The sequence below is a fragment of the Schistocerca nitens genome, chromosome 1 (assembly GCF_023898315.1).
Source record: "Schistocerca nitens isolate TAMUIC-IGC-003100 chromosome 1, iqSchNite1.1, whole genome shotgun sequence".
NCBI classification, from domain to species: Eukaryota; Metazoa; Arthropoda; class Insecta; order Orthoptera; family Acrididae; genus Schistocerca; species Schistocerca nitens.
Genome location: NC_064614.1, coordinates 121,562,319 through 121,590,311, shown reverse-complemented (window position 1 = coordinate 121,590,311; position 27,993 = coordinate 121,562,319). Strand labels below are relative to the sequence as shown.

The following is a 27,993-nucleotide window of genomic DNA, read 5'->3' as shown; positions in this document are numbered from 1 at the left end:
CAAAGCATCTAAAAAAATGCATCGACAGAAATGGTGATTATGTCGAAAAATAGCTAAATGTTCAAGCTGTAAACTGATGTAAGCCATTTTAGAAATAAACATATCTATGTACTTATAAAAAAATAGGAGACCTTACTTTTGGGATTACATTCTTAATAATGTTTCATTTCTAATTCACTATTTTAACATGCGACACATCTTCCGAAAGAAGAAAACTGAATTTCGGATACCGTATTTCGCTACCTTGTTTACATGTTCAGGTCTGAAGCAGATTTGCTAGCCTAGTTAAATATGGTGCCTGGAAAATAGCTGATCCAGTTTCTGATTCAATCAAAACAATTGTTATTTCTCTTCCCTTAAATATTATAGGAAGACAGCTTCATGCTCAGTCTAATATATCTGCTTCTCCTTCACCACACAATAAGTCCATATTAAACGAATATTCTGAAAACAAGAAATAACTTGACAACCCAAGCACGTTTCAAAACTGGTTGTGTTTACAAGGGAACAAAAACTGACTGCCAAATTTGAAAACTGACAACTAGAATCAGACTTCCACAATCGATTTTGAAGTGTTTACATGACCACCCAGAAGCGGTACTGGGATATCTGTTTACGTAATCTGGTTTTGGGAGCCCCATGTAAACAGGGTGACTGTAGCACCATTACTACATAACATATAGTGAATGAAGTAGTACAATTTTAGACAGAAAATATGGCCTATTGTAGAATACTGTGATGGTACAAAATCAGACTTGATAAACACATCATGACAACCAGCATCTATGACGTTATAGCTGTGTGAAATTGAGTGTGACTTGATGTAATTTTTAAATATTTTTAAACTGGTGAAGAATGAAACTGTTAATGAAAATATTGTTAGCTTTGTACAAGAACGGCACTTGCGGAATTCTATATCCAGAGACTCCTTGGCATTGGAGAGGCAATGGTGAGCAACTGCTGAAATGAGTAACAAATAATGAGAATTTGGCAATGCACCACAATTTCAGGCCACTGCTGATTTGCATACAGGAAGCCTTCACAGAGTTTTCTAAGAAATCACTTTGTAACATTGTATTCTGTGTATTGAGACTCTGAAATGTAACAATTAATTATGATATTTTGTCAGTATGCTGTAATCAGCCACCAAGTACATTTCAGATTGACAAAGCTGTTAATAACCTAATGTTCACCAACATGTTGTGTTATTTCTTGTAAACTACATCTATTTCTATAAGCTGCAAACCACTATGTATGTCCCATTGTATCAGTTGTTAGAGCTTTCTCCCATTCCATTTCCGAAATATGAGAAGAGAGTTTACACAACATGAGAGGAGTATTTCCTGAGGATTGAAATAACTCTACAAGTACTCTATCTACTTAAAATAAAATGTGCAATCTTCAATAGTGGTCTGATATAGAGGTAATATTTCTGTTGTAGTATTAATATTGGCGATTAAATTGACCTTTGTCACTGGGACAGGTTGTAATTGAGCCCTGTAACAATATGGGCAATGAAGTCTCCAGGATGAACAGTTGTGGGAGCTGTGAGGTTAGGTGGAAGGGGGCTACTGTGTTTAAATCATCACCCAGTGACAGCACAATAGATCATTTTGGCACCCTGGTTGACACATGCACTACAGCAGCTACTTCTCTTAAGACTGTTTAAGAACAGAGGAGGGCAGTGATACCCATCAAAGACAAATATGCACATTTCCATCTTGCTCTCACCCCACTGTGGTGGTATGGACTTGCCCTCACATAAGAGTCCCCAGGCTCAACACAATACCCATTCCCTTTGACCACACCCACTGCTGCCCGTTTTGTTGTAGAATCATGTAATATGCTCTTTGAGTACTTATTACGACATCTATTGGAAAACTTAAATTTTTGTGCAGGAATAACAAAAATGCTGCAAGCTGCAATCATATGAAAGTCTGCTTGCTCAAAATGTTCCTACGATTCATGCAGCTGTTGACAGTGTCACTGATATGGCTAAAGTGACATCAAGAATACCCCAAAGTAGTGTGCTGGGATCAATTGTAGACACCACATACGATGTGAAATGTATTTTTCATGGGGGAAAGCTAACATTTACATTATTATAATGACTTTGCTGATAATGTTGATAGCTCAAAGACTGTTCATGCATTATACTGTCAAATATAGAAAGCTTCACAAATTATTAACGAATTTTTAAGATGGACAATTGATCCTCAATGAAAGAAGGAAGCAAGATTAGAATTTAATATCCCATGACAAGGTCTTTAGAGATGGAATGCAGACTCTGATAGTGCAAGGACATGGAAAGAAAGCAGTGTCAAAGACCTATGCTGTCATATGGCTTAACTGATTAGTGAAATCACTAAAACCTTAAACTGGATGGCCGGATGGGGATTTGAACGTTCCCCCTCCTCTGTGACAGTTCAGCCTGCTATCTACTGTGACACTTTTCACCCAGTCTTGTATTGTTCAATTTAAACAACAGTGAAAAATACAAAAATAGCTATGTTACACACAATGAAAAGCACTGGCCTAAAACATCTGAAGATTCTCTCTTCTAGGAACAAAGAAGGAAAGTTAATGTCCCATAACTGTCAATTATTTTAGAGATGGAGAACTGTAACTGAAAGGACATGAGATGTCTGAATAAAGTCTTCTCAGTTTTCACACCACATCACTTCAAAAAAACACTACAGTTTTCAACAGATATTTTCTCCATCATGATGATCAGGAGTAAAAAGTCATTGGCTGCTCAAGGCTGGCTCCGTGTTCCACTTTAATAGGCACAATAGCAGCATTTGGAACCTTGCAGACAAGCCGCAGTGATGCATGTGTGGGAAAGCGAGTCGGGCAGCTAGTAGCAGCTCCAGCCCACCACAGGACCAAGTGACACCATCAGGTGGTGCAAGAAGCTGAACTGTCCATGTGCCCTACTACATGTGTACACTGACCTCAGTTGAATATAATAAATTTTCTTGAGAGCGAAAATCTCATGTCACCTAATCAGCATGGTTTCAGAAAGCATCGCTCATGCAAAACTCAGCTTGCCCTTCTCTCGCATGGTATACTGTAAATTATAGCTGAGGAGCAACAGGTAGATTCCACATTGCTAGATTTCTGAAAAGGGTTGACATGGCGTCCCTTTGCAGGCTGTTAAAAAAGGTACGAGCATATGAAATAAGATCAAGACATGAGAGTGGCTTGAAGACTTCTTAAGTTACAGAACCCAATATGTTGTCCTTGACAGCGAGTGTTCACTGGAGACAAGGATATCGTCAGGAGTGCACCAGGAAAGTGCAACAGGTCCACTATTATTTTTTATACACACAAATGATTTGACAGGTGGGGTGGGCTGCAATCTGTGACTGTTAATGATGCTGTTGTGTACGGTAAATTGTCAAAGTTGAGTGCCTGATAAGGATACAACATGACAGACCAAATTTCTAGCTGTTGTGATGAATGGCAGCTAGCTCTAAATGTAGAAAAATATAAGTAAATTATGATGGATTTAAAAGAGAAACCCATAATGTTTCGATACAGCATTAGTTGTGTCCTGCTTAACACTGTCATGTCGTTTAACCACCTGGGCATAAAGCTGTAAAACGATATCAAATTGAATAAGCATGTGAGGATTGTGGTAGGGAAAGCAAATGGTCAACTTTGGTTTATTGGGGGGAATTCTAGGAAAGAGTGGTTCACTCGTAAATGAGATCGCACATAGGACGCTAGTGTAACGTATTCTTGAGTACAGCTCAGGTGTTTGGGACCCGTACCTGGTCAGATTAAAGGAAGACATTGAAGCAATTCAGAGGTGGGCTGCTCGATTTTTTACTGGCAGGTTCGAACAAAAAAGTGTTACATACATGCTTCAGGGACCCAAATGGGATTCCCTGGAGGGAAGGCGACATTCTTTTGGAACACTATTGACAAAATATAGAGAATCAGCATTTGACACTGACTACAGAACAATTCTACTGCCTCCAACATACATTGTGTATAATGATCACAAAGATATGATAATGAAATTAGGCCTCATAATGAGGCATACAGACAGACATTATTCCCTTGCAAGTGGAACAGGAAAGGTAATGACTAGTAGTGGTGCATGGTAACTCCATCATATACTGTACGGCAGACTGCAAAGTATTTATGTAGATGCAGATGTGGAAATTGTTGTAGCTTGCTCTAATCTCAGCTGTTTCCTTCCCAAGGGAATCCCAACATACAACATTTCTATTAGGACAAACATTTGAGAGAGATAGCAACTGTTAATGAAGGATTGTGGATGGAAAATGCAATCTGCCACAAATACTTTCAAAAAGCTTTATTTTATTGCCACGGACAGTCTTGGGCTTTTATTTCTATCTTCAGATGGCTACACTTGTTTTATTTCACTATCACATTTGCCAGCAACAAGTCATCCACTCCTGCAGCACTGCACATGAATATTTCAGTAGCTGACACCACTTTGCGAGGTCTGTTCTAAAAATTCCGGAACTCTCGCCACTACATGTTTCTACGCTTCCCTTTTACATATTATGCATGGTCTCCTTCAAAATACTCTCCTCCACAATTGATACACCACTCCGAATGGCATTTCCACTTCCAGAAGCAGTCTTGGTGTGCCTCTTTCTGGATCGCGAGAAGCACCAGCTGTGAATTTTCTTTTATCTTGTGTATCACTGTAAATCTTCATCCTTTCAAAGGGGCCTTCAACTTAGGAAACAAAAATACTCCACAGGGATTGGGTCTGGAGAGACCAGAGGATGAGACAGCATAGTGATTTCAGTTTTTGTGCAATAGTCTTACACAAACAGGGATGATTGAGTGGGTGCGTTATCATGAGGCAAGAGCCACGAATTGTCTGACTAAATTTCAGGCTGTTTTCTTCTCACATTTTCTCGCGGGCATCCCAACACGTCCCGATAGCACCATCAATTAACAGTTTGTCCCTGTGGCACAAATACATGATGAGCTAATCCTTCAAAGTCAGAAAACTATCAGCATGTCTTTAACATTTGAACTGACCTGATGAGCTTTTATTAGTCTTGGAGAAACTTTCCCGACCCACTGTGAAGATTGAATCTTGGTCTCAACATCACAACCGTAGACCCATGTCTCATCACCACTTATGATTCTTGTAAGGAACGTCTCATTCTCATTTGCTCGACAAAAGCTCTTCATGGATTGTAGTGCGAAGGTCTTTCTGGTCTTGACTCATGAGCCGTGAGACGAACCTGGTGGCGACACGATACATTCCACGAAGGTATGTCAAGATTTCACGACATGACACAACTGAAATGTTACATTCTTCTGCAATCTCTCTGACAGCCAGCCTTCAATTGGCATGCACAGTTTCATTGACATATCTAACATGAGTGTCATCGGTAAATGTCAAAGGGTGTCCTGAACAAGGGTCACCTTTACTGAGTACGGCTTAAGCACTCATCACCATAGGCTTCTGGCATTATTTGGTGTGTCTCTGTAAAGCTTTCCCTGAGTTTCACGCAAAATTTAATGCACATGCATTGCTCCTCTATCTCTGCCATCTCAAAATTCGCAAACTGTGCAACAATGTTCAGCTCAAGACAGCACTGAACAATTACTTTTATTTATTTAGTTTTGGTCCTGTGAAATCTTGTACAGATATAGGACAGGTCATTAAATACAACAATGAAATTTTCTGGCAGTTACGTATTAAATGCAAGCATGTGCAGGGATGCCAATCGCATTTCGCTCCACAATAAGTGCAAACAGTATATGCATGCGAAACAACTATGGACATTCTCACAAAAATGGATAACAATTAAAACAAGACAAAATGCCATTACTAAAACAAATGTAAGTGCACATACTCACTTCATATGTACTCAACTGTAGTACATTACTACATTTTTCTGCTAAAAGCAGTTATTACCTACGTAACCAGGCAGCTGTAATTAAAATAAATAATCAGTTTTGAAACTGGAGGGAGATAGACTGGCTAGCTTGTACTTACGTTCAAGCAGGTAAAACTGAGTATTGCTGACAGCACTACAAAAAATGAAGAATTATCCTAGATTTCAGAGTTAGGGGAAGGAGAAAGGAATAAGTTGATGAATGTTAGAAAGGAGACTGAAGTCAGTAAGAACCCAGAATGATAGGGGCACACCCCTTGTTAGGAAAAGGGGGAGGCATCAGGGAGAGGAGATCAAAGATAGTACTTTGGTAAGCACAGTGCCATCTTGAGTCAGATGACAGATGAATGGAGTGAAGAGGAAAGAACAGAATAATGAGTAATGCTGTGTTAAGAAAAGTGAAATGAGAAATGGAAAAGATAGTTGAATCCAGAATTTGGAGAAAAATGGATAGAGAGATACGGAATAGATAAAAAAGCATTACTAGTCTGCCGAGTAGGCCTGCAGGAAGATGACCCAGAGAAATGCGGATGTCTTTATTCTTAGTATAGAGGAGGACTTTGTCACCAGGTCAGTGAAGTTTGTCATCTGAATGGGATACAGCTGTTCATATTTTTCCTTCACTTCAAAATACAAAAGACACTACAGTTTTGTACTTTGTATCTCTCTTGCTTTCTTTAAAATGGGTCAATTCAGAGATCAAGGTGAATATTGCCCTTCACTGCTGTAAATGTAAATGTCATGTGACTAGGGCCTCCCGTCGGTGTAGAACTTTCGCCGAGTGCAAGTCTTTCGATTTGCTAATACGTACTGCCAGTTAGACTCGTGGAGTGTTTTCACATAACAGCTGTCTGCAGTCTACACAAAGGGCATCTTTTGTGCAGTAAGAAAACAAAAGCCTAAAACACAAACATTAAAAACACCACCTGGAGATGGAATGTGTGGCTTTATATCACAATGGTAAACCATTACTTTTAGCTTTTAGGTAACAAACCACTTCGAAAGCCAATGTAAAAGCACCAGTATCCTTAACACTATGTTTTGGCTCCTGCTGGAAACCCCAGACAAAATGCACAATCCCACTGTCCAGGTTAACATGCAAACTCTTCAGCTATTTGCAGTGTGAGACCACAATGGAAATTTACACTCTGGACCATACAGAGGCTCTTGAGAGGGGAGATGGTGGTAGGAATGTCACATTGTGCTTTTCACAGGAGAGCACTGCCTGTGACTGAGTAAGGGATGCCATTTTAATCGAGAGGAAGGTGCTTCGCATTCTGATAAATGACATTACTTATCAAATATTTCCTCGATAAAAAAAAAAACAGCAGTTCGGGTATAAGCTAGGTGCTGAGGGGAGTATTTCTCACATATTTCTTTTGATTCCACTTTGCTCCTACAGCTTGGGTTGGGATAGGCACACCTTTCTGTTGGTTTGTTTGTTTGTGGGAGGAGACCAGACAGCGAGGTCATCGGTCTCATCGGAGTAGCGAAGGACAGGGAAGGAAGTCTGCCGTGCCCTTTCAAAGGAACCATCCCGTCATTTGCCTGGAGCGATTTAGGGAAATCACGGAAAACCTAAATCAGGATGGCCGGACGCGGGATTGAACCGTCGTCCTCTTGAATGCGACACCTTTCTGTAATGTAACGATCTATTATCTCTGGTGAGACAATTGAGGACTAGGGCTATCAGAGTGGATAGTTTGATTCTCTTCACTGCACATAATGTACTGCCCATGCTAACCAAGGACTCTCCCAGGGGGTGCCACTCAGCCACAGCAATGACTGACTGGCATGGTAACGGCATGTAACAAGTACATAGTTGTTTGTGTGCTTAGGAAGTTTTCAACTTCGGCACGAACAGTACATTCCTTGTGTTGTTAGGAGGCTACGATTATGCAGGTACCGGACAGCCCTTCCTTCACCCCCCCCCTCCCTCCCCCATGGACTGGACGTTCAAAGGTACTTACGATAGGATTGCACAGTGTGTGCAACATGCACCACGTTGCAAAATCTACCCTGCACGGCCCTCACTATTGAAAAATTTTGAATGAATGGATTGATTGATTGATTGATTGTGTATGGGACCAAACAGCGAGGTCATCAGTTCCGCGTTTCAAAAGGGGGTTACATAAGAAAGAGTCTGATAAAAATGAATGAATTCAGTCAGAGGAGTCAAATTATAAAAGAATGAACATTAAACACACACAGTATAAGCATAAAAGACGAGACCAAATCTACAAACTGGAAAAAGGAGGGGGGGGGGGGGGGGTTAAGTATCTGCTTCTCTAGCCAAACGGTCAGCCAATTCATTCCCACTGATTCCCACATGACTCGGGACCCAGAGAAAGATGATGGAACAGGCAGCATGCTCAAGGGCAGAGAGAAGGTCATGGATGGCAGAGACCAAGGGGTGACGCGAGCAGCATTGATTGATAGCCTGCAGGCTGCTCATGGAGTCAGAACAAATTAAAACACTACAGAGGGAGGCCTGAGAAACAAAAAGGAGGGCCCTGTAAATGGCTAGAAGCTCAGCTGTAAATACACTACATGGTCCTGGCAACAAATGGTACTCAAAGCTGGTAGGAGACATGAAAGCGTGCCCCACCTTATCAGTAGTCTTAGAACCATCAGTGTCAAAGATGGCGGCACCCTGGAAGTCTGCAAGGATGGCACATAGAAGACGCCAGTAAACCATAGGAGCAACAGAGACCTTAGGACCCTGGAAGAGAGCAGTCCTAATCCATGGTCTAGGCACCATCCAGAGGGGGGAAGGGACTGGAGGAAAGACACGGGGCACAGCCTACTGAGTGCAGATGGAGATCCCCGCAGAGGGTAGTGATACACGTGCCAACAGGCAATCCCACCCATAGGCGGGTGTTAGGAGGAAGACATCCCTCACTGGCGAAGAGCACAGGGTATACAGAATGGTCAGGGAATTGGCGAATGCATAAGAAACAAGGAGTTGGCTCCGTCGGATGTGTAGAGGGGGAATCCCTGCTTCTATGAGGAGACTATCAACAGGACCAGTGTGAAAGGCACCAATAGCCAGACGCACCCCACAATGACGGACAGGGTCAAGGAGTTCCAAAGTGGAAAGAGCTGTGGAGCCATAAACCTGACTACCATCATCGAGTCTGGACAAAACCAGAGCATCGTAAAGATGGACAAGAGTGGAACGGTCTGCACCTGCACCCCAAGATATATGGGCCAGGAGGCGGAGAGCATTAAGCTTCTGCAGGCATGTAGTCTTTAGGTGGCGGGGGTAACCAGAGGCCCAACAGAGGTCACAAGCCCATTTATTGCAATGAGGAAGAGCGTGACACTTAGCACAGAACCTGTGGGATACCATTCTCCTGAATATGAGGGGTGCTGAGTGAAGCACCAACTTGAACCCGTAAGAGCCGGTAAGATAAAAACTCACGGACAAAAATCTGAAGGGGACCACAGAAGCCCCAGTCACAGAGGGTAACTAAAATGTGATGGCACCAAGTCATGTCTTACGCCTTACGTAGGTCAAAGAACAAAAGCCTGTCGGATGGCTGATTCCAATCGGAGTAAATGGTCAGTTGGAAATCATCCTGCTGGGAAGCAACATTGATATGGTGACAAAAGGCCCTGAGATTCGAGTACCCAACATAATCTGGAACTGACCATCCTTTCAAGCAGTTTAAAAAGCACATTTGTAAGGCCAACAAGGCAGTAGCTGTTGAGAGATGTTGGGATTTTCCCGGCCCTAAGGACGGGGATACACTGTCTTGCCATTTTGACGGAAAAGCACCTGTGAGCCAGATGTGATTGAAGACCCTCAGGAGCTGATGCCTCTGGGGAACGTCCAAGTGTTGAATCATCTGACTGTGAATGGAGTCTGGCCCTGTGGCTGTGTCTCGTGAAGAGCTAAGAGCCTGCACCAATACCCATTCAGTGAAAGGAACACTGTAGTGCTCAACGTGGTGCAGGATGAAATGGAGGGGGATCCGCTCAATTCTGCATTTCTGCTGGAGAAGGGCAGGAGGGTAGGATGCTATCACAAAGTGTGTCGCAAGATGTTCTGCGAGGACCAATGGATCAGTGCACAGAGCTCCTTGGATGTTCAGACCCTGGACAGTTGACTGTTGTTGGCAGCCCAGAACACTATGGGCCTTTGACCAAACCTGTGATAAAGAGGCATATGTCCGCAGCAAGGAAACATAGCACTCCCAGCATTCCTTTTTATTCCGCTTAATAATGTAATGAGCCTAAGCACAAAGACGCTTAAAAGTGAGGAGGTCGGTCTGGGAGGGTTGTTGCTTAAATCGCTGCAGCACCCGTCTGTGGTCCTGGACAGTGACTGCGACATCTTTGGTCCACCACAGTACCAGCCAATGACGAGGGGGCCCTGTGGATAGGAGGACAGCAGTGCCAGCAGCACGAAGAAGAACGGCGGAGATGCCTTGCACAACTACATCAATGGAATTTGAGAGGGAGGTGTCAAAGCAGACAGCAAACATGTATAAAGGCCAATTAGCCCTGCGGAATGCCCAACGTGGGGGTCTGTCTGCCTGGTGGTAGCAGGGGAACGATAGTGTCACTGGGAAGTGGTCACTGTCACAAAGGTCATCATGGGATGACTAATGTAGGGAAGCCACGAGGGCAGGGGAGGAGATCGTGAGATCAATAGCAGAGTAGGTGCCATGAGCAGCACTGAAGTGGGTAGGGGGACCATCATTGAGGAGACGTAAATCAAAGTCCATGACAAGTTGGTTGATTAGGACACCCCGACCCGTTGATGTGACACTCCCCCATAGTGGATGGCGGGCATTGAAATCCCCAAGGAGGAGAAACGGAGGCGGGAGTTGCTGAACTAAGGTAGATAGTGCAACATAAGCAAGTGGCCTACCTGGAGGGAGGCAGACATTGCAAATGGTGATTGCCACAGTCGTTTTCACTAACTGCTATCACTTCCAAGGAGGTACGTAAGGGGATTACGTAAGGGGATCCAGTCACTAAGGACATCGGAGCAAACCAAAGTGCAGACCCCACCAGATGCTATCCCAGGGCCAGCACGGTTCCGACAGAATACTCAATAACCACGTGAAGTGGGAGAGTGGTCATCACGGAAATGCATTTCTTGGAGAACAAGACAGAACGCAGAATAAGAGGAGACAAGACGTTGCATTTCCGGTAGGTGACGATAGTAGCTGTTGCAGTTTCGCTGGATGATTGTGTGATGTAGGTCCAAGGTAAGCATGAAGGAGCTACGGAGGACATCAAGTCACATTGTCAGTAGTTGTCACTGACAAGGATGGGGTGACATCAATAAATAAGATGTCAGATTCACGTTGCGAGAGGGGAGCTGGCACTTCCGGGGGCACCGAGGATGCCTTGTCTTGTGATTTATGTTTTTTCTTCTTCTTCTTCTTCTTCTTCTTCTCCTTCTCCTCTTCTGAGGTGGAGGAGGGTAGGGCATGGGGATTACAGGCGTCTGCAAGATCGGGAACCGAAAGAGAGCGGGAGACTTCGGGGCCCTCAGATGGTGCGCCTTGTGGCCGAGTGGTGGTAACAGTCTTCTGGCCTAAGAGACCCGGGGAGAGGGTTCCCAGGAGGGAGCCTGATCACCTGCAGATGCCGAAATGGGGGGGGGCACTTCTTCGGCCGGGGTGGGGAGGTGACTCCCTGACAGAAGGTTATGGGAACGGCAGGGGAGGTGGAGAGGAGAGTGGGGCGGGGCTGGGGTAAGAAGGAGAAGGAGGAGGAAGAGAGTGACACCGGATGGAGTCCCTCATACTTACTTTAGGCGATCCTCAGTGTAAGACAGGTAACCCAGGGACTTATATTCTTGTTATTTTCGTTTCTCTCTTGTAAGATAGGCAACCCGGCGAGCGAGGGGAGTGACGGTCAGCACAATTAACACACACATGCAGCAGAACACAAGGGCTTCCCTCATCGACTGGGTGGCCAGTCACCACACATAGGCTCCGCCGTACAGCGGGAAGACATATTCCCAAAATGCAAGCACCGAAAGCACCGCATGGGTGGAGGGATGTACGGCTTCACATCACATCTGTAGCACATAACCTTGACCTTCTCTGGGAGGGTATCCCCCTCGAAAGACAGGATGAAGGTGCCAGTTTCGGTGCAGTTGTCTTTGCGACCCTTCTGCACACAGCAACCAAAATGAACGCCACACCGCTCCAGATTAGCCCAGAGTTCCTCATCAGTTTGCAGGGTGAGGTCCCTATGAAAAATGACTCCCTAGACCATATTCAGAAGTTGGTGAGGAGTGACAGACACTGGGACGTTGCCAAGATGATCACAGGCATGAAGAGCTGCGGATTGGGTGGCAGCAGCAGCTTTGATCAACACGGAGCCCGACTGCATCTTCCTAAGACTCCACTTCACCAAATTTGTCCTCAATATTTTCCACAAAAAACAACGGCTTTGTGGTGGTGAATGTGTCCCCATCTGTCCTAGAACAGACGAGGTAATAGGGAAAAGGTTCCAGCCCAAGACAGCGAGCCTGGCCCTCCTCCTATGGTGCAGCCAGGGAAGGGAATACTGCCGGGTCATATAAGACAGCATTTAAGGATCCTTCACCATTTGAAGAGATGGCCTTGTGAGAATCGCCAGATTTTTGCAGCTTGATATGTTTCATGTGCCAAGCATCGGACCTGATACCACCCACTCTGACCAGGGGCTCTCCCCATGGGCACCACCCAGCCACAGCAAGGGCCGCCTGGCACGGCGGCCATTGTCGGGAGTTCCGATGTTCCAAGAAGAAAAGCAACCATTCCTTGGCATACACGGCGAGGTAACAGTTCAGGTATCAGTAGTGCGATCCCCGTGTTGTCAGGGGGTCTCAGCCACATGGGTACATAACAGCCCCACCACATGGCGCTGGTGACCTAGCAGGGTGGAAGGCGGGCTACAGTGGGGAAGGGAAAGGGGAGAGGAATACACGCCGTAGATGCTATGGAGGAATTCTTCCCCATATGGCTCACACTAAAAACAGGAAATTTTGAAGTGGAGGTCAAACATCAAGTGGGGACCACAAAAGGGTGAAAGAACAGGCAAAAGGAACAAAACTGCAACCAATAGCCAGGTTGTCATAAAGCAGAACACCAAGAGAGGGGAAGAAGGTGGCAACAGGGAAGGGGGAGGGATGGGGCAGGGAGAATGGAAAGCAGCTAGGGAATGAAAAATGAGCTACAATAGCTCGGGGCCCCATGTGCGCCACACACGAACACACGAAAGAACTGTGAGCCCCCTGGGAGCTGAATGAATGGAGGTCAAACCTGAAACAGGGACCAAACATGAGTTAGCCAAAATGAGTAGGAAAATAAAGACTGGAAAAAGCAAAGCACACAATCATGATCAGTGTCCTATAGAAAAGCCAGGCTGAAATGAGAAAGCCTTGCTGAAGACCAAGTCAGAGAAAATGTATAGTCAGAGTATAAAATTGAAAGGAAGGAGTACTGTAATGACTGAGCTCCATGCTCACCACACACATTCTCACAAAAGATTTGTGCGCCCCAGGAGGGGTGGGAGAAAAGGGGTTGAGGGGGGGAGCAGATGGAGGGGGGGTGGGGAGATGGAACGATACCAGGAACAGAATGCCTAATTCCAGGAGCTTACCTTGGAAAAGGCACATCTTTTGTGGAGTAATGTATTGAAGCATTCGAGGTCTGGGTCATACTGGGTAACAAGTGGGGCACTTATGAGTTTTTTTGGAAAAGGGAACTGTATTTTCAGAGGGTGAAGGGAAGAAGCTGCCTGGGGGATTTGTTTGTGGCCAAGATCTGTGGCATAGTTGTGGGACAGGAGAATCCAAGACCTTGTTAGTGTAGGTATTGGGTGATTCAGTGGTTGAGTGGATACGTTTGCCATGGGTACCTAAGCTCCAGGGAAGGGAGCTTATGATGTGTAAAGGGTGGTAGCTGTCAAAGCAGAGGAATCATTGATTATTGGTTGATTTTATATGGACTGAGGTTTGGTTCTGAGCCCGAGTGAGATGCGAGTGAATGTCAAGGGAGGTAAATTTGAATATGGAAAAGGCCAAGATGAATGTGACTTGAGGAAAAGAATTAAAGTATTCAGAAAGCGGAGAATTTCTCTTTCACCATGAGTCATGGGCACAAAGGTATCAATAAATAAGTATGAAACCAGAGGTTCAGTAACAATCTGGATGAATTGTACACCTCATGAAAAGAACGGCATAGGACAGGGCCTCTCTGATACATACAGGAGTTCCCTTGATTTGTCTGTTATATCTTATCCTCAACAGTGAAGAAGTTACAGGTAAGGATGAAGCTGACTACAAAGATATTAACAAGGTTTTACACAGACTTATCAGTGGCTGTTAGGGGAAGTAGTGTTCTAGGGCTACGACCTCTAGACTGTATGACTACCCAATGTGATGTAGCATTAACAGCAATGAAAAGGGTTCCAGGTGGGAGAGGGAGAGAACAGATTAGAGACAATCCTGGACGTAGCGGGCATCTTATTTAGAATGGTAGGTTCTGTATGGGTTGGAAGTGGTGGTCTACTGGCGCTGACAGACACTATCTTATCAAAGTATCCAGACAACTATTGGAGGATATTAATATGGAGTGTGTCCATCCTTCCCCTTTAGGAAGTCTTGAACCCTGCTGGGGAAACTTTCAATGAGGTGTCCAAATGTCTTTGTAGGAATGACAACCCATGCATCCTCAACCAAAAACCAGAGAAAGTAGTGATATTGGATGCAGAGGTCTGGAGTGAAGCCAATGTTTGAACTCGTCCCATTCCATTAGTACATGCGGTCTCTGTATATTCTTGGTTTACCAGTGGTTGTCATTTCCACTTCACAGTCACAACAGTTGAATTGGACAGCTTTAGAAGGTTTCAAATAAGCCTGATGGACATTTTTACTTAAGTGACACCCAGTAACTAGACTACATTTGAAATCACTGAGCTCTCCAGATCGGTCTCTGTATATTCTTGGTTTACCAGTGGTTGTCATTTCCACTTCACAGTCACAACAGTTGAATTGGACAGCTTTAGAAGGTTTCAAATAAGCCTGATGGACATTTTTACTTAAGTGACACCCAGTAACTAGACTACATTTGAAATCACTGAGCTCTCCAGATCTATGCATTCTGCTGTTACTGCTTCTCTACTAACAACATAGTATTCCGGCCCTCCTTTTATACTGCCAGGTCTAGTGGTCAATTCTGCATTATGTAGGGGTGTCCGAATATTTTTAATCGGATGGTGTACGTATGGTAGAGGGCTTCGTAAAAAGTTATGAAGAGACAGCTAGAATGGTTGTTCTTGTGAATTTTTGGAAGAAGGTAGAAGATGGGAGTCTCTGGATCAGGAAGGGTGAGGAATTCTGTGGAAGAGATTGTGATTAGGCTTCTTGGGGATAGGGACTAGGGGTTTAAGTATTTTCTGGCACTCATTGTGGATGGAAGGAATGGGGCGATTTGGAATAGTTTTGTAAGGTGATTCAGAGCGAATGAAGCCCCTCTGTCACATACTCCCCACAGTCTAGTAGTGCAGTAGTGGAGGCTGTCTACTGGGAGGGGAGAGGGGATGACAACGACAATAATAGTGAAGCTCTCTGCCTACACATCACAGACAGCTCAGGACTCAGCTTAAGAAGTGTCTGGGGTTCCTGTGATATTTTTCTGAAAGGAATGGGAGAAAATAAAGTTTTCTTAGAATTTTGGATTTAAGTTGGAACTGTTCTAGGCAAAGTTCAGCACTAACTATGCAGGATAATGACCTGCTGTTTCTAAATGAGGCGATGGATTAATGAGAGGAGATCTTTGACAGGAGTAGTGAAATTGAATTTGGGTGCGTGACAAAGTAAGAAATGTCTCAGGATGAAAGGATCTAGATAAGATGTTAACAATGGAATGAGGGCTGGGAGTGCAAGGTGTTGAATTATGATAATGGCTATGGTTGGGTTTGGGCGTGAGGTGTGCTGGGATTAAATGTTTCAGTAAGGAGGGCAGGCTGGGCTTCTTGGCTACAAAGGGGGAGGGGGGGATTATTGTTAACTCTCTGGAGGGTAGTTGTGGCTAAGGAGGGAGAGGGACATCACTTTTGAGGTTTTTGATCAAAAGAGTGGACAGCTTCCTCTGGCAGTGTGAGATTTTGTACTTTCATGTACTTTCATCTGTTGGCAGGAATCTGATGATCAGCTCCAGATGGCAATTGGTGGACAGATATTCTGTCACCTAATATTACAGTTTTCCAAAGGGAATAATCAATTTTTGAACATTTCTAATTACCATCTCGATGATACTTGTGTAAGTACAGCGAGTTCCTAATTCTGTTTCATTTCTCAGAGATCACCAAAGGAAATTCAGCACACCTGTCACACATCATCTGATCACCCTTACAATGAACAATAAGCAGATTCTGTAACAGTTGTTTGGCTGAAATACTGAAGACTGCACTCTATAAGCAAGTGGCATAAATTCCTTTTTCATATTCATATTGTGTAATATGAATTGAATTCTAGAATGAATGCAGTCTGATACCATTGTCATTTTACGTATTCTTTGTGATACAGAACACATTTATATCAAAACGCTCACTAAGCTACACCAACTTATCACTAGATGATAAATCTTTTCTACAAGACTAAAAATAAGAGAGATAGAGGGACTAACAGAGATTGTATGACAACTCCTGCCCGCATTGTTCCTTCGATGAGTACCTTTTCAATATTACTGTGTGTCAGAAGACATACTAAACACTAAAATTAACAATAACATGAGTTCTGAATTTGAAGTTCTTACCCTGATGCGATGGTGTAGGACCGTTAGATACAGCAGGATTAGGATACCCTGGACCACCATTGTGTGTCGATGGCCTCACAAGTCCAACTCCTGTGGGAGGGCCATTCTGCGCCCATGAAGGTGGTGCTCCTGGAGAGATAATACCATTACCCCCTCCACCATAACCACCATACTGTGGTTGCTGTTGGGCTGCGTACTGCGGATTCATTGTGTATCCGCTGGTTCTGTAAAACATTTCCTCAATTTAGCACAATGGCAGTACATACACTTAACACAACAAGAAATGCAATCTTTATGTTTCTACAATACTGGATTCACAATAAACCCGTTACAACCTCCGACAGTCACACATTATTTCATTTCTATTATTGTTTGTAAGGGCAGATGCTAAACGCAGCTATATAACGTCAACAGCAATATATCTTTGTGATAAAAGAATCAACTCAATTACATCAAATGACCATGGCGTTAAATATATTTAGGCTGGTGCATAAGTTCACAGGGTTTTTGTTTCGCATAACTGATTCCAGTTGCTATGGGTTTATTTATCAATTCTCATTTTTTATTTGTAGTTCACTGTTTTTATTTGAGTTTATATATTGTGATTTTGTCAAATTAAGAAAGTAAGTTGAGCTAGAAATCTGAACATTGCCAACATACTCTTCTGCCTGAGTTCATTAGAAGAGGGACAGCAGTAGAGGCAGCCAGAAACATAAGCATCATGTATGGAGATTATGCCACTGGACAGAGCACAGCTAGCAAATGGTCTTCTCATTTTCAGTAGGAGCGTTTTGACATTAGTGACTCCATGTTCAGGAAGACTTTCAGGATTTGAGGAAGATTGTTTAAACACATTAATCCATAATGATCCACATGAGATTGCTCGAGAACTGGCAAAAGTGATTAACTGTGGTCATTCTACCATTGTGCAACGTTTGCATGCAATGGGACAGGTTCAAAAAACTGTGGTGGACCTACACAAGTCAAAGGAAATGTACGATTCCAATTTTTGTAGTTGTAGATGTTTCTGTGGTATCAACAGCTGCAGTTGAGCTGTATAGGTCATATGAAGTGTCGGATTCCTATGGATTTTGTTGGTGTAGCGGAATGTGGTAATTTTTTTTCCCCCATTTTGTGTGATTGGGATTGTGTTTTTTTTTTTTTTTTTAATTATTATACTTAGCTTGCCCCACCCTAAAACCCCCCAATTTCCCACAGCTGTCCCATTAGTTTGATTATATTTTTGAAGGGAGACATTATTGTCTTATTTATATGTATTTTCATGTTTGCTGCCGTGTGTATGTTGTGAAGTCACAGGTGCCATATTGGAGACGCTGAGAATGGCCATTTCCATGCAGGTTAGAGCTCATACATATCAACATCTACTAAACCTACTGCTACCAGGTGTCTGTTTTTATCCGTATCATAATGATGATGCAGTCATACATGTGCAAAGAGTAAGAGAACAGAACACACAATATTGTTCTCGCATCTCTGTTACATTTCGAACGTAGGTTGTAGTGACAGACTGATCTGCAGTGTAACCCAAGATAAGATTATGCGGGAAGGTGACATGCCAATGAAAGTGAATTAAAAAAAGTCTTAAGCCTTGTGAAGTATTGATCTGTAGCATAACCTAAGAACCAGGTTGTGAATTGGACAAGCTTCTGTTAACCTGAAATGCTTACAGTAAATGTAGGTGTACTGTATGTCCTGGGAAGCTGAATAGAGAGCATATTTATCTTGGAAGGTATCAACACTGTTGGGGTCGACAGAAGCGTCCGATCCCACGCGTCTGCTTTGACCCGTGACGCAAGGGTGTTGTCGTGTGTGACGTCATGACGGCGCGGAGTTTGGTTTGAGTGTGGCTGTCTCCAGTTCTGTTTTATCTTATTTTATTTGCTTTTCTGATCTGTTCGTTCTATCTCTTGAGATTTTTTTTAAATTTAAAAACACTTATTACTTATTTTAATTATCTGTTTCCTCCAATTTCTGTTTTAATTTATTATATTTATCTTTCTGATCTGTTCGTTCTATCATGCGAGATTTTCATTTTTTTTAAAAAGACAAAAAACACTTATCAGCTACTGAAGCATCTTTATCTTCTATGGGTTGCAGGGGTTACGACCCCTGGGGAGGTGGGTGGGTATTCATGCATGGCTGTCTTCACTTACACGTTGTAGCTACGCAAGGCGTCTAAATTTGTTTATATTTAGCTTGCCCCCCACCCAAAACACCCCATTTCCCGTGCTTGTCCCGTTAGTGTCATTAGGCTTCTTGTGGAAAGTGTGTGTGTTTGTTTTTGTTTCCGCCATATTTGTGACGTCATGGGTCAAAGCAGACGGGCGGGATCGGACGCTTCCGTATTTCCCACTGTTGTTGTGTACATACACACCTGAAGACATTCTACAGATGGCTGAAGTAATCAAAGAATATATAAAAACTGATGGCCAGAACACACTGACAATGAGTCTGCAATTATTGTTATCAGTCATAGCATGTTGGACATTAAGAAGACTTGTCACTATTTGAAGACTGCACCGAATTTCACACATATCACACTCACTTTCATAATCATTATCTTCAAAGTGAGAAACAAACCTATGAGTGTAATATGTTTGACCTAGCCCTAACAAAAGTAATCAAAGTGTCATGCAGTTTTGCAACTTCTCACAATGGTCCCAACCATAATGTGTCTTTTATGACAATATTCAGATATGTTTTAAAGCTGAACTGAACACTACATCAGCAGAATAATGTACAACACTATAATTCACAAGTGTTACATAACACTTTTCAGAGGAATTATATGCGAAAATTGGAATTAAACTCCAAACAGATGGTATATATTCACAGCTAATAAGCTCCAGTAATCCATATGTTGTTATAGTTAGAAATGAGTAAGACCCACTGCATTTTGATGATCTACAGCTACAATGGTTCTTGTGTATGAATTATCCTGTTACATCAGTAAACGAAACTTTTTTAAAAATTATCTAAAGACTTTATGAACAAACTATTATACTGGTTATACTGGCTGATGTTTTAATGTAAGCTGTGCTCAAGACTGATCTCTTGATTGAAGGAGCAAATGTCTCTATAAAGTATTTCACAAGTATCATATGTAGTAGCAAGGTTTAAATTTAACAGTTTCCACATTACTAATTCAAAATTCACAAGCACTGACAAGACTACTGTTATAAATATAAATATCTAGCCTCTTCAGTGCATGAGACTTGCATCTTCTAAGCCAACCATCTCTGTTGAAATTGAAAATATTATTACAGATGAAGGACCGAGATAATGATCTTTTGCATAAACCTATGTGTTTTCTAGACTACTGTTCTACATCATGGAAATGTCTACCAAAACAAACTGGTATTACATATTTAGGAAAGTGATACTCATCACAGAAGAGTTTGTTTTGAAAGTAGGAAAATACGCTCTGTGAATGAATGAGTTCCGGAATTCACACTGGACAAAACTCGTGTAGCAGAAAAACCTATGACAGCTGTTACAAATCTCTGACCGTGAAGAAATTAACCTGCACATAATAGGTTTCTCACGTTCTACTAAAGAAGTGAACCTAGTGAAAGTTTTGCGGAGCAATCAAGTGTACACTGAATAGACGTTCGCTACTTGAAAGGCTGAGTCTTAAAATCGACTTGACGTAAATAATTCGGTAAAAACAAAACTGATAGGAAGTCTGTTATTGGCTATCCCTGTAATGTCACATTACACTTTAAATACAATAATTATACCTTTATTTGGTCCGTGTGTAGTACATAATACGAATTCATAAAATGCAATAAATTATGTCCATAACAACGGAAAGAATCAAGTGAAAGTAATTTCGTTGTGGCAGTTATGAAATGTCGCACAATGCAGACTGTATTGTATTCCTTACAGAAACACACGCGTCAAACCGCGTACCTGCCGTAGCATTTAAAAGGCATTGACAGCATTTTCCTGTTCACGAACATTACATTTTGTCTTTCTTATCTAACGTACTTTCAACTTATGAAATGACTTGTGACGAGAAACACTATCATTTTCTCCCTTATGCTCCCTTGATAGTTCTAAGTTTACGTAACACCACACCATCGTAGTTACATCTGTAACAAGCTACAATTTCTGCGTTAAAATATGACAGACTGACTTAACATACACGTCAATTTACAGTACACAGAACATATTATTATTGGTTGTTACTACAGGCAGTCGACAAACTTCTACTAAGGCAAAATTCTTAAAATTGGCGGACATTCATTCCCTCGAATTTCGGCGTAAGCACTGTAGCAGTGGATCAAATTTCAAAGAAATACGTGTATGTGATATTTTATATGATATCAAAGTTAAGTGTACCAGCAGTTTCACGAGTCACGAAGAATAGAACATTGATTTCTTGTGAGCGTCATTTAGCAGAAGTATGTCAATACTGAATCAGTGTATATTGTCCGTCATACGACTAAAACTTCCTTAGCACAAAAAAGCTGACATGTTGTGAATGATCAAAGAAAAGGCAGTTCATTAACAGTCGTGCTTACCTCTTTAGGAGTAACTTTAGTTGTGAATGTCTTAAAAAGAATAAATCACATGAACAGCTTGAATAACACGTTAACTTGTCCTCACAGGGGATAACAAAACGGAGTTGTCAGAAGCAGGAAAACAGACGATGCAAAAGGCTACACCTTTGAAAACATGTATACAATGTACACGTCTGACGGTAACAACATATGTATTATATTACTGACACACGACACAGTCAACGAACGTCAAAACCGATAGATGCGCTTTCGAAATCATGAAATATCACTTTTTCAATTAAGAATCCAACGAGTATCAGGCAGTCTAGTTCTGCAGGAACGACAGCACATACTAACATCCAGTTACAAAAGATAAAATTTCACGTTACAGGCAAAATAACCATTATATCGAAATGCTAAACGTACTTCTCTCCAGCTGGCTTTGCCACGTAAGGCCTTACTGCGCATGCGCACAGCGAGCCACGTCAACTTGACATCTTTGCCCAAAACAATGATTCAATTTTTTTTTCCAAGACCGCAAACAGAAATCCCATCCATACAATAGGGACCGTGCAGTATCATATTACTAAACGTGCACATTGAGAACAGTATAGTATAGCCAATATCTCCAAACTTTCTTCACTTAGGATCAAGGGTTTATCTGAAGGAACATTTTTGTACATAGAAAATAACCTTTCCACGTCACAAGAAGTGACAGGAGCTTAGTTAAGGTAAGAAACTTCGGGAAAAGTCAAATGAAGTTGAAAGTACTTCGCATTTCCACCAAAAACATTTTTTTACGACTTCATAAACTCGCAATCTGGATTTGATCCGATAACTTTGTTCAGCTTATCTTTTGCTTCAACACCCATTAATCTATAGGATGACTGCAAAGATTTATCAATCTCTTCAGCATTTGTGAAAGTTTCCAACAGTGGCAGACATGTGGCTTCCAGCTCCGTAATTGCCGAAGGCAAACGAGTGAAATTTGACTTGATGTAAACCAGATCTTGCTTCCAACGTCTTTCCTTGAGTGTCACTTCCGCATCTTTAATGAAGATTACATTAGTGCCATCAAAGGTGTCTACGACCTAAAACCGAAGGAAACAAATCAAGTTGGGGCAGTAACATAGGTTTGCTGAAGCAATTAGCTGTTAACCAAATGTTCAAGAATTTACAGTCTCTTACGAAATTTACTTCATCTAAATTATCACAGAAAAATCTGATACCAGTTATTCATGTTCCGGTGCGCCATCTGGTCAAAACAGGTTGTGGAGGCAAGGATAAATCTATCTCTATGTGTGGCAACACGGGCAGATGCTTTCACATGTGTTTAATATGAAAAAAAGTCATCATGTGATTTATTTACTACTGTCAGAATTATCAAATTTTTGTGCTTTAGCTTCTGTTTTTCTTCTTTGTGGTGGATACCAACGTATGCACATTATCATGCCGAAATTTTAGACTTACTGTTTCAGCTACCTAATGTAGCACAAGGGACTAAAGATGTAACTTGCTTTAGGGTAGGATAAAACATTTTGAGTGCTTCTACATCATTCAGCAATATGGCCATTGTTTTATTTAAATTTACTGGCCACAATATTCCTAAAAATTATAAAAATACCCGAGTGATGCTACGTTTTAAAACATGACATACAGTCAGAAAATTTTTTAGCAAGCTCATATCTCCTGCTTTGCAAGTAGAGAGGAAGAAACACTTTAAGCAACTAGTTCAAATGATTTATTCTGGTAATGTTCAGAGGAGTCTTTCTTTTAGTGAACAGTAGTTCTTTTGCTCCTCGCTTCCCCTACATATTGAAAGTTGGAGTGAACTATTTTCCTACCTCCTGATACTGAGTACACCGCACTCCCAGGACCCGTATTTCTAAACTCCCAATGATGCTCTGCACTAACTACGTCTGATCAGCAGACTGAAACCTTTCAGTTAATTCAGTGTAGGCTCCAGTTCCGAAGTGCGTGAACTGCGTCGTATCAGAAGACCTAAAGCTTTTGTTATTCCGCTTTTTTTTTTTTAGGTCAGTTCAGTCTCCTGTAGGGCCTGTCTGTATCTAAATATTTCTTTCCCATCGTAAGAATTAATTTTTGTGAACTATTAAATAAGTACGAAGTTTCCCTTTTTCCAGGCTTATCAGATAACAAAATGAGCTAGGAAGCAGATAAACGCTATTATCGAACACGAGAATACTTGACTTTTTTGTGCTTCCCACATCCCAGGTAATGGTCCGTGTTAGAACTGAAAGCACTCAGCCCTTTCTGACAAAAAACTTGCATGTAAAAAAATTCGTAGAAATATGTACACTAGTTTGCTACTAAAGGCCATTCAATTTTTGTAGGCAATGAAATTGTAAAATTTTGCTTTCTAACATACATGTTTATGGATTTTTCTTAGTGCCCTTAATGACTGATGTATAAACATTAAAGATGAATTCCGTCGTTCATTTGAACAAATTCATCGAACTAGTCCGAAATGAAGAACTGTCTCAAAAGGAAGAGTCCTGTAAAAAGAATTTCTTTGACCATCACTAAACCACACGAACTTCCGAAAAGTGAGTGGTTGTGTCACTTCTTGCAGTGCTGACAAGATACGTTTCCACCGATCATCTGCTACAGTAGAAGTGGCACACAGAACTCGAAAGTAACAAACATGAAAACGTGTAATAAAAAAGGTGAAATGAATATTAAATTAAATTAAGGCTGTGGAAACACTTACAATTACAGTTAGATAACAAAAATAACTAGAGCCACAAAGTCCACCAGCCTTACCAATCGAAACAATGGGACATGAGCTTACTAAAATGTTTACAGACTATACGAAGGTCTTTTCAGACAACTTACGGGAATTCAGCCAGGTTATATTTACAGCGACAGCCGATATTTCGGCGGGAGTACATCCCGCCATTTTCAAGGCAAAAACTGCAATAGTCACTGTAATTATTACGTGGCTCAATTCCCGTGAAAATTGTATATGCCAAGAGAAACTCAGGTCTCATATATGAAGGTGATTCTGAGGACATTTGCAAAGGCACTGCTTCATCAAAGAAATTTGCAATTGTAGAGCGGTCTACTTTTTGCAGAGGTTTTGCGACGCACTAGATACAGTTGTCCCTATCCATACTCACTCAAAACCAAGTTCACACGTGCATCTAATGTGGCGCAGCAGCTTGTGGCTTGCTGTAGTGGCATTGATAGTTACGGTTCACAATGGACGCCACAAATTCTTCGTAGTTGCACAGCTTTCAATATGGCGACAACTGAAATCATATGGGCGAGTATGAATTTTATAGTGCAGGTTATGACCTTAGAGCTGTAGTTAAGAGTTAGAGCTAAGTACAGGGAAGACGAAACAAAAATGATGGATCTGAAAACAGATTTCGCACAGGGATAAATCAGGGGAAACATATATAACACTCAGAGACGAAAATGCTGTCGGCAGGGCAAGCTAACCAACAGCGGGCATTTAAAAATCATCAGCAGATACGCTACTCTCCCAAGAATCCTACTGCATTCTTTGATAAACGCATTTAGAATAACTAATTTTTAGTTTAACAGCTGCCACATCACACTCTGGAACTATTTCCTGCATCTAATTCACAATTTATACCATGCCTGGTCTCACAAATTACGAAGTTTATACGACTCGCTTTTTTGGTTACATATATTAAGTTTCTTTATTCAAGTTCGTGTAGTTCTAGAAACTGCAATAGTGTACCTGTCCACCATTGTTTTCACTTTTTTTGGAGAGAGAATAAAATGAAACACTGAAATCGAATGGCATACAGCGGAAATTACTGCATGAAACCCGCGATATGATGATCGTGTTTCGAAATATTACCACCAGGGAGCAGTGTTGGCGCAACAGAGTACAACAAAGCTAAACTTACATGGTGTGACAAAAGTTGCATCTGTTGAGTTGCACCATGCACAACTAGAAGTTCACATAGGTAACTGCTACGCAACAGCAACATGCCACTAGCTGTTTCGTACATGAACCCGGCTGAATTTTCCAACCATCGAATTTGCAATATATCCACACATACAGTCAGTAGATTCGGCATCAGAGACTTACATTTCGAGGTTTCCATATCCTTTCGAGTTTCGTCTAACACCTAACTGGCAAATTAACAGATAACATGAAGACTGAAGTGAGTTTAATTTCACAAAGTTAATTTTTAGTTTCTTGCTAGATCTTTCAAATCACAGCTATCAGCCTTTTGATTTTGCTATGTGTAGCTGGAGTCACTCCAAAGAAACAACGCTTATAAAGTTTTTCAAGCGACGCCCAGTGCCGACAGAAAGCGCCAGTTTGTTTCCCACTTTGAGCAAAATGATTTTTAAAGCGAAATTTTGTGTGTCCATTCGACCAAGCGTTCCAAAATAGTTTAGTGCAATACTTGTTTTATCAATACGTATTAATAGGGTCAATAAAAATCGAAGAATAACCAGTACTCTAGTAGCAACAGGACTTGGAGGTAAAGCGACGCTTGCTGTCGACACTGGGCAGCACATTAAAGATCTGATGAACAGTGTTTGTTTAGGCTGGCTCAAGCTACACACTGGAAAGATCTGCGAAAACCTACATATACATCAAAAAAAGTTTTACATCACCTCGGTTCCGAGAGTTCAGGTACCTGTATAGAAAACTGGAATAGAGATCAACATAAACATCATTTCCACCATTTTTATTGCTCATGAAAACCACACATCACATGTTGTACGACCATACAGCGAGATCTCCAGAGGTGGTGGTTCAGATTGCTGTACACACAGGTACCTCATACCCAGAAGCACATCCTCTTGCATTTATGCATGCCTGTATTCATCGTGGTATACTATCCACAAGTTCATCAAGGCACTGTTGGTCCAGATTGTCCCACACCTCAACGGCGATTCGGCGTAGATCTGTCAGAGTGGCTGGGGGTCACGTCGTCCATAAACAACCCTTTTCAATATATCCCAGGCATGTACTGAAGGGTTCATGTCTGGAGAACATGCTCGCCACTCTAGTCGAGCGATGTCTCTTTCCTGAAGAAAGTCATTCAAAAGATGTTCACGATGGAGGCTCGTCAGTATGCTGCTGATATGGTTGCACCATCGGCTGGAGGATGGCATCCACGTATTGTACAGCATTTACGGCGCCTCTCATGACCACCAGTGGCGAACGTAGGCCCCACATAAAGCCACCCCAAAACAGCAATGAACCTCCACCTTGCTGCACTCTCTGGACAGTGTGTCTAAGGCGTTCAGCCTGACTGGGTTGCCTCCAAATACGTCTCTGACGATTGTCTGGTTGAAGGCATATGCGACACTCATCAGTGAAGAGAACGTGATGTCAGTCCTGAGGGGTCCTTTCAGCATGTTGCTGGGCCCATCTGTAGCGCGCTGCATAGTGTCGTGGTTGCAAAGATGAAACTCGACATAGACGTCGGGAGAGTAGTTGCGCATCATGCAGCCTATTGCGCATAGTTTGAGTCGTAACACGACGTCCTGTGATTGCATGAAAAGCATTATTCAACATGGTTGCGTTTCTGTCAGGGTTCCTCCAAGCCGTAATCCAGAGGTAGCGGTCATCCACTGCAATAGTAGCCCTTGGGTGGCCTGAGTGAGGAACGTCATCGACAGTTCCTGTCTCCCTGTATCTCCTCCATGTCCGAACAACAAGGCTTTGGTTCACTCCAAGACGCCTGGAGTTGAGAGCCCTTCCTGGCACAAAGTAACAATGCTTATGTGATCAAACCGCGGTAATTACCGTCTAGGCATGGTTGAACTACAGACAACATGAGCAGTATACCTCCTTCCTGGTGGAATGATTGGAACAGATCGGCTGTCTAACCCCCTCCGTCTAATAGGCGCTGCTCATGCATGCTTGTTTACATCTTTGGGTGGGTCTAGTGACATCTCTGAACAATCAAAGGGACTGTGTCTGTGATACAGTATTCACAGTCTACATCTATTTTCAGGAGTTCTGGGAACTAGGATGATGCAAAACTTTTTTTGATGTGTGTATATATGGGTGCATGGGAAAACTGACTTTAATATTAAGTGTTTTCTTAAATACCTATGCTTAAGACATTTGAAGGTAATTTTCGCTTAAGGCTATTGAATCCAACGTATCAAACTTTTATGTACTTTTAAAAAAATTACTTGACTACAGATTTCGCCAGTTTTTTAAATAGTATGTTTGTTACTGCCAAAGCATCACACAGATCCACAAAAAATGGATTTTGCATTCGCTTCATTGTTATTGTACTGATAAATGATTGCACACTTTATGTTTTGGTGTCTTTCTGTTGTGTCATCTTTGCAGTATGACACACAAAAGTTACATGCTGATGTACTTGAAACTTTCTTGAGTATTTGATTAACAAAGGAAATATAGCTTATATCAACATTACTTTTTTTGTACATGGAGAACTTCTAGATCCAGTAAAGCTGATAGAAAGTGGCTTGATATGTCGTGTAAGTTTTTAGGAAAAATATTCTTTAAAATATGATTCTTCCTGGTAGAAATGAGACATGGTAAATACATAACTATTTGCAGCCTTATTGCGACAATAATAATTAATGAAAACACCATCTATTGTTAGAAATTCCCTTCTCTCGATCGATTTTCACAAAATCTCTGCTCTTGCAGCTTCCAGTCCTTGTCAGAGCCATCACTAAACTTCGTAATTCGATGCAAATGTATCTAGTGTCTGCGTTCATTAGTTCTCAAGCAGTACAGTATTCTGCCACTTTCCTTTGTCAGCGACAAAGAAAAAGGCTTCATTGTCGCCC

At 42.0% G+C, this 27,993-nt stretch overlaps 1 protein-coding gene across 3 annotated transcripts in view; it reads right to left on the bottom strand.

Moving 5' to 3' along the window:
• Window positions 1–21,676, bottom strand: part of LOC126242504 (protein transport protein Sec24C) — a 121,328-nt gene extending 99,652 nt beyond the window's left edge. For 2 of the 3 annotated variants that reach the window (XM_049948092.1, XM_049948094.1), the window contains exons 1-2: window positions 21,220–21,652; window positions 16,673–16,896 (exon numbers count right to left, since the gene is read on the bottom strand). In XM_049948092.1, coding sequence (XP_049804049.1) covers window positions 16,673–16,880 — 208 coding nt within the window. In that variant the 5' untranslated portion in view covers window positions 16,881–16,896; window positions 21,220–21,652. Of the gene's footprint in view, window positions 1–16,672; window positions 16,897–21,219 lie in introns of all 3 variants that reach the window. The other variant, XM_049948093.1, reaches the window with a different exon arrangement.
• Between the last annotated feature and the right edge of the window lie 6,317 nt (window positions 21,677–27,993).